The sequence below is a fragment of the Penaeus chinensis genome, chromosome 31 (genome assembly GCF_019202785.1).
Source record: "Penaeus chinensis breed Huanghai No. 1 chromosome 31, ASM1920278v2, whole genome shotgun sequence".
Lineage (NCBI taxonomy): Eukaryota > Metazoa > Arthropoda > Malacostraca > Decapoda > Penaeidae > Penaeus > Penaeus chinensis.
This window is the reverse complement of record NC_061849.1, coordinates 22,657,738-22,665,237: the sequence shown is the minus strand read 5'-3', so window position 1 is coordinate 22,665,237 and position 7,500 is coordinate 22,657,738. Positions and strand designations below refer to the sequence as shown.

At 41.4% G+C, this 7,500-nt stretch overlaps 1 protein-coding gene across 7 annotated transcripts in view; it reads right to left on the bottom strand.

Annotated features, from left to right (window-relative positions):
- LOC125041988 (G-protein coupled receptor moody-like) overlaps window positions 1-7,500 on the bottom strand; it is a 185,973-nt gene that overhangs the window by 13,755 nt on the left and 164,718 nt on the right. For 6 of the 7 annotated variants that reach the window (XM_047637441.1, XM_047637442.1, XM_047637443.1 and 3 more), the window contains one exon: window positions 1-210. This exon is cut by the window's left edge and continues 82 nt beyond it. In XM_047637441.1, coding sequence (XP_047493397.1) covers window positions 1-210 — 210 coding nt within the window. Of the gene's footprint in view, window positions 211-2,189; window positions 2,200-7,500 lie in introns of all 7 variants that reach the window. The other variant, XM_047637446.1, reaches the window with a different exon arrangement.

Sequence of the window (7,500 nt, the reverse complement as noted above, 5' to 3'; positions counted from 1 at the left end):
GGCCATGGACGCATCGGGGGCCAAGGTGGGCAGGGGCGTCGTGAAGTTGGCCATGAAGGCGTTCATTTCCTCGTCGGTCTGGGTGGTCGCGTCGTCCTCGGTGGCCACGCTGAGTTTGGTGGACGTGAAGATGTCCATTTCTGGGTCCAGGCTGCCCACGCCGGCCATCCCCGACGTGTAGTCCATGGCGGAGGCGCTCGGCGACGGGTTCTGTGCGGGGGGAGAAAGGGGGGCGGGGGTTAGTTTGGGCTGCGGGGGGGGGGGGGGGCTGTGTGAGGCGATTTGGGTTGTTTAGTGGTGCTTGTGTGTGTTTATTGATTTATTGATGTTGATGTTTTTAATGGGTGTGTTTGCGCTGGATTTTCTTTTTTCTCTCTCGCGGATGTTGGTTCTTTAGTCATTGCTATTTTCTTTTCTCGGTCTTTTCTCTTTGTTTGTTTGTTTGTTTCTGCTCTCTCTCTCTCTCTCTCTCTCTCTCTCTCTCTCTCTCTCTCTCTCTCTCTCTCTCTCTCTCTCTCTCTCTCTCTCTATCTATCTCTCTCTCTCTCTCTAACTATCCCTCTTCCTCTCTCCGTCTACCTATCTACCTATTTTACTCTCTCTCTCTCTCTCTCTCTTTCTAGTTTCTCTCTCTCTCTCTCTCTCTTTCTAATTTCTCTCTCTCTCTCTCTCTCTCTCTCTCTCTCTCTCTCTCTCTCTCTCTCTCTCTCTCTCTCTCTCTCTCTCTCTATATATATATATATATATATATATATATATATATATATATATGCATGTATTCCAACGTTCCACTTCCATCAAATATTTACACCTTCTGTCACATACACAAACGCTAATGCCTTTTTACACCAACCAACAAAACAGCTCCCCTCCCTCTCTCCCAACACACAATAATCAAATCACAACACAACGGTAAAATTCTCGATGTGGAGATGATCCAATATATGCATTTTTACACAGTTGCCTGGAATACAATGGGGCTGTGAGGCTGTACGATTTTTCCATACACTGCACGGCATTGTTGTGTGATATTGGATCAATTGTTGATTACGCTTCTATTTATCGTTATTAGATAGAAAGAAAGAGGAGAAAGATGGGTAGGTGTAGCGAGTAGGGGGGGGTAGAGGGAGGGAGGGAGGGAGAGGCAGAAGGAGAAGGAGAGGGAGAATGAGAAGGAGAGGGAGAGGGAAAGGGAGAGGGAGAGGGAGGAGGAAGGAGGGAGGAGGGAGGAGGGAGGAGGGAGGAGGGAGGAGGGAGAGGGAGAGGGAGAGGGAGAGGGAGAGGGAGAGGGAGGGAGAGAGAGAGAGAGAGGGAGAGAGAGAGAGAGAGAGAGAGAGAGAGAGAGAGAGAGAGAGAGAGAGAGAGAGAGAGAGAGAGAGAGGAGAAGAGAAGAGAAGAGAGAGAGAGAGAAAGGGAGAGAGAGAAAGGAGAGAGAGAGAGAGAGAGAGAGAGAGAGAGAGAGAGAGAGAGAGAGAGAGAGAGAGAGAGAGAGAGAGAGAGAGAGAGAGAGAGAGAGAGAGAGAGAGAGAGAGAGAGAGAGAGAGAGAGAGAGAGAGAGAGATGGAGAAGAGACAGAGAGAGAGAGAGAGAGAGAGAGAGAGAGAGAGAGAGAGAGAGAGAGAGAGAGAGAGAGAGAGAGGGAGAGAGAGAGAGAGAGAGAGATGGAGAAAGAGAGAGAGAGAGAGAAGAGAGAGAGGGGAGAGAGAGAGAGAGAGAGAGAGAGAGAGAGAGAGAGAGAGAGAGAGAGAGAGAGAGAGAGAGAGAGAGAGAGAGAGAGAGAGAGAGAGAGAGAGAGAGAGAGATGGAGAAAGAGAGAGAAGGGTGGTGGCGACAGGTACACATATAGAAATGATAAGTATGAATAAAGACAAGAAGAATTGACAATCTATATCTGAAAAGCCTTTGCAGTGTTGATACCACATGTGTTTTTCCCTTTAGACGAACTTTTCACAATTATGATTCTTGCAAAAGTCATCCAACTGAACGTAAAGGAAACAAAAGTTAGGCAGAAACAACCCAAAAGAAGCAAAGAGAGAGAGAGAGAGAGAGAGAGAGAGAGAGAGAGAGAGAGAGAGAGAGAGAGAGAGAGAGAGAGAGAGAGAGAAAGAGAGAGAGAGAGAGAAGCAAAAATGAAACAAAAATAGACATTGCAGAACAAGGGTAAGTATTGAGCCTCAAGAAGAACCAACCGTCTCAGAACTGAAGAAAGAAAAATATACAAAGAAAATTAATTAAAGAAATAAAAAGCATAAGAATAGAATAGCAAGATTCGTTCTAGATTTGCCTTTTTATCAGCTCAGTGAAGCTACAGTGATTTAATATGCGTAACTTTGATTAACATGACGCAAATATTCAGCCTTTGTTAGTAATAATAATCAGTAGCGGAGTAACTGCGTATGGAAAATATAAATCATAACATAGGTTTAAGATTGAAAATAACTGGAAAAGTGGAACTGATTTAAAACAAAGAGTAGTGGAAACAGGTCTCGAAAAAATGTCCTGGCCAAGGAAACGTAAAAAAAAAGAAGATAAAGAAAGGACACAGCAGTTAAGAATAAAAAAGGTGGAAACCGGAAATGGAACTGTGGCCATGTTAACCAAGAATCTATTTCGAGAATACAATAGAAGGGTACAAGAAAATTCCAATTCAATCGCCAGTATTTTTTTTTCTCCCTCTCTTCTCTCTTTCTCTCTCTCTCTCTCTCTCTCTCTCTCTCTCTCTCTCTCTCTCTCTCTCTCTCTCTCTCTCTCTCTCTCTCCTTCTTTCCACAGCGCCTTTACCACCCCTCCCCTCCCCCTCTCCCTCTCTCTCTCCTCACCCCTTCATCTTTTCCTTGTCTGCGTTCCAGCGCTGCAGAACATCGCTTTATTTATGTCCGAAATATTTTACGGCAAACATGAAAGCTGTTTCTAACCTTTCTAACATTCGGAAATAAAAGAAATGTTACAATGTTGGCTGGTTAGATGCCTCCAGTTTCTTATCCGAACGATATGGAGTACAATAACTCGGATTCACCTGGATTCACCTGGTGACGTCACACAATGGACACTCGATGGAAGAATTTGGATAACAATGTCCCGTCTTTTTTGCAATCGGCTCATAAAGGAGAGAAAAAAGTTGAAGAGGTTCGATTAGATATCCTTCGGTGTGTCCTTCCATATATATCTACGCAGAAATAATAATGATAATAAATAAGGTAAACAATCACAGTTTCGAAAGAATAATAATATCTAAAGATAAAAAAAATATGCTCGGTCAGGATACATTTACCCAGACCTCCCCCCCCCCCCCGCCAATAAGAAAAAGGAGAAGAAGAAAAAAAAAAAAACACTCAAAGCAAAGTGCATGAACTTGAAACTTTCTTTCCCAATCACAGCGCCTACACCGATATCGTGAATCTGGTCGCGGTTGCATCCAGAGCCAACTTTTATTGTGTTGCTCGTGAAGGTTGCAGGTAAAAGGCAATCTGGAGATCAGCCCACGTGCCCCCTGTGAGTTCTTCGGACGGGAAAATAACATGCCAGTAAAACACTCCTCCCTCTTATTTCGTGTGTGTGAGTGTTTGTGAGTTTGTGTGTTTGTGTGTACGTGTGCGTGTACAAAGCTTTAAGCATAGAAACTACAGATCATACTCAAAATACATTACACTAAGGAAAAAAAAGAAGAAATACAAACCACCTTGCATATAAAGAGAGAATCCCATTCGGTAAGAAGAGGGACAGAGGAAAATAAAAAAGGTATTTTTCAAAAGAAACGATGTTTTCCCGCCAAAAGGCAAGAGCGGAGCCATTTTTCCCGCCAAGAAAGGTTGTTGCCAAAAGCGGGAAAAAATACGGCTATTCCTATCTTTTTCGTTTATGGGATGAGTTCGGAGTACCTGTTCTACATTTTTACTTGGAAGCTTTTTTTACCTTTTACATTCTAGTTCGGAGAAGGTCATGAGTGGAGTCAAAATATCCAAGGAGGGGAAAAATATATATTGTTATGTGATCGCGCGATGGCAAGATCTGGGAATATCATCGCGCTCTGATACAGAGCATTGGATTTTTCCCCCGTATGTATTTCCGAATATTCGGACTTGTTGATAGAAAAATAAAACAAAATATTTCTTGCAATTTTTCAAAGTGCCATTCGCATAACTGAAATAAAATTCTCACTAGATTTCATTTACATATTCCCGACTTCAGGAACCAATATGTTAGCTCCGAGGCGACTCGAGTCTCGCGTCCATCGCAAGTTTCTTCAGCGAAATTCCATCTGGCAGATTAATGAATATCAAATAGATCGCTCTCTGTCTGTCAGCTGTTTCCTTGAGACATTCTGGCAAGACATATTGCAATACTTTTTTCCATCTGCAGTCCATGGTGGAATATATATATATATATTATATATATATATATACTATATAAATATATATATAAATATATGTTATCATTATTTATTCTTACCGCATTAGCCATATTGCCTTTGGACATCCTAGACAGATTGGCGTCTTGATGATAATATATACAGAAGGGATTGATGATTTTTTATTTGCTTTTCCTTTTCTGTATATGAGAACCCGCTTATAGAATCCCAATCAGTCTAATCAAAAGGAAAACCCAGGAAAGCGATTGCGAAGACGAAAGAAAGGGTGAAAGCGAGGACATGCACAATGCGAGGACGAGGAAAAGGAGAAAATTAGAAAAACGTATGAAAAGAGAGAGAGAGAGAGAGAGAGAGAGAGAGAGAGAGAGAGAGAGAGAGAGAGAGAGAGAGAGAGAGAGAGAGAGAGAGAGAGAGAGAGAGAGAGAGAGAGAGAGAGAGAGAGAGAGAGAGAGAGAGAGGGAGAGGGAGAGGGAGACTGACACAGAAAGCGTTACCAAATACATCAAACTAGAATTAAGAAATCAAGACGCAACAAGAGAATGAAAGCAGCCTAGAGGGAGGATCGGAAAGTATTAACAAGAGTCTCTGAACATTTTTTAAAGGAGAGAGGCGAGAGGAAGGGACGTGATGAGATATATTGTTTGTGTTGTGGTTATGGCAACGCTGTATAGATGGAAGTGGCGGGGATGGAGAAGTGAAGAGGGAGGATGATGGAAGAACGGTAGAGGGGGAACAAACGATAAAAGTAGCGAAAGAGGGTGAGGAAAAGAGAAGAAAAATATGAGAAGGAGAGAATGATGACAGGGAGAATACGGAGAAATTGAGAAATCAGGACGTAAAAAGAGAGGAAAAAAGAAAGAAGGAGAGTTTGTGAAGTATGGAGGTTTTATCGGGAAAATATGTATAATAAAGTGGAGTAGAAAAAATACAGGAATAAATGTGAAAAAGAAGACAAATACGAAGTTAAAAGAAATAACCAAGGAATGCTCTCTCGCTCGCGCATGCACACCCACGCTCACACCCACAGATATATATATATATTTATATATATATATATATATAAATATATATATAGATATACATACATATATATACATATATATATATATATATATATATATATATATATATATATATATATATCTGTGTGTGTGTGTGTGTGTGTGTGTGTGTGTGTGTGTGTGTGTGTGTGTGTGTGTGCGCGTGCGCGCTTGTGTGTTTTATCGCATAGAACAAAACGCTAAAAATACATTGAATACGAAACACGGAACACCGCGCGATCGACCGATACTTAAGTGTAATTGCCTCGGGTTAATCTACATTTTCCGAATATGATTTACGCTAAACGAACTGCAACTCGATAAGTGTTTTCGTTTTCCAGAAGAGAGTGAATAGCTCGTTACTCAAGCATATAATTTGTATAATACCTGCCTTCTCGACCCATAATACAGTCATTTCAGACAATAACATTCTGAAATGTATTATACTCGGAGTGTATTTGCATGTAAACACGTGAGTTTTTTTCAGGCTTAATATTCGATAGCATAACTCTTGGCCAACCCGCTCACGCGCTCTCAAAGTGTATCAACTAATTTGCATAATTTGAAAGGAAAATCTTAACCAAGAAAAAAAATATGATACAGGAAGTATTATTAGTTTCATTATTTCTGAACGTAAAGGATGGGGTTTGGGATAACGGAGAAAGGTCGGTTATATATCTAATATTAGTTATGTGACATTCTGGATCCATTAAGTACGGTTGTAACTCACATGATTGCAGGTCAGTTCTTGGGTCTTACTGTAGGCTGAGTTTATTCTTAATTACCTTGGAAATAATATAGCAAAAACAAATATTTACAAATTGGAGTGGAAAAAAAAGTTTTACTAACATTTAGAATGGTGACGTGCAATGCCTAAGTTATTCGTAAATATACCTGTTAATTCATCTTAGGAGAGGGGGAGAATAACTCACAAGTTAACTAGAGACCAGAATGAAGAAAAGTGAATAAAATTTAACCACTTTGAAATAAGACAAGATATAATGATCTTGAACGTTGAGAAAAGACGAAATAAAAAAACGATTTCTCTTCAGGTGAAAAGAATATTGATATTGCTCCTGTCTGTTTGGGTGTTTCTTCCAAAAGAGTCTCGTGGTTTGAGTGGAAACGTTGTGTATTCTCATGTTTTATGCCCTTACGTGTAATCTCTTTTCTTGTGTATAAATAGCGATGTTTCATTTAATTAAGGCTAAAACATTTATACCATCTTTGCTGAGACTATAATTCCATTATCAGGCCTGCCAACCTTCTTCAGAAAATTTTCCGTTACCAGGTTTGCCAACCCTTTCCAGTTATCATTATCAGCAAACAAACCCTCTCAAGACACAATTCCATTATCAGGACTGCCAGCTTTGTCGACGAAAAGACTCAAAATATTCGGCCAGACTCCAGAACGAATATTGACCAGTACTGTACATCAGAATATTAAAGAGAGAAAGAGAAAGAGAGAGAGAGGGGGGGAGGGAGAGGGAGGGAGAGGGCAGAGGGAGAGGGAGAGGGAAAGGGAGGGAGGGAGGAGAGAGAGAGAGAGAGAGAGAGAGAGAGAGAGAGAGAGAGAGAGAGAGAGAGAGAGAGAGAGAGAGAGAGAGAGAGAGAGAGAGAGAGAGAGAGAGAGAGAGAGAGAGAGAGAGAGAGAGAGAGAGAGAGAGAGAGAGAGAGAAGAGAGGGAGAGGGAGAGGGAAAGGGAGGGAGGGAGGAAAGAGAGAGAGAGAGAGAGAGAGAGAGAGAGAGAGAGAGAGAGAGAGAGAGAGAGAGAGAGAGAGAGAGAGAGAGAGAGAGAGATGTTATCCTCTATTCCCACACTAGCAAAAGGTGTTCTCGCAACATTCGCTCACAAAAGAGGGATGAAAAACACGGGTTCCGGCCAGACGACCCAATATTGGCGGCCGCACTGTGATGAGCGCGGAGGAAGGAAGTCTATGAGGCAGGAGAGAGGGAGAGGAGAGGAGGAAGAAAGGGGAGGAGAGAGAGAGGGGATATAGGTATATGTATATACATATACGCACACTAACACACATGTGTGTGTGTGTGTGTGTGTATATATATATATATAAATATATATATATATATATA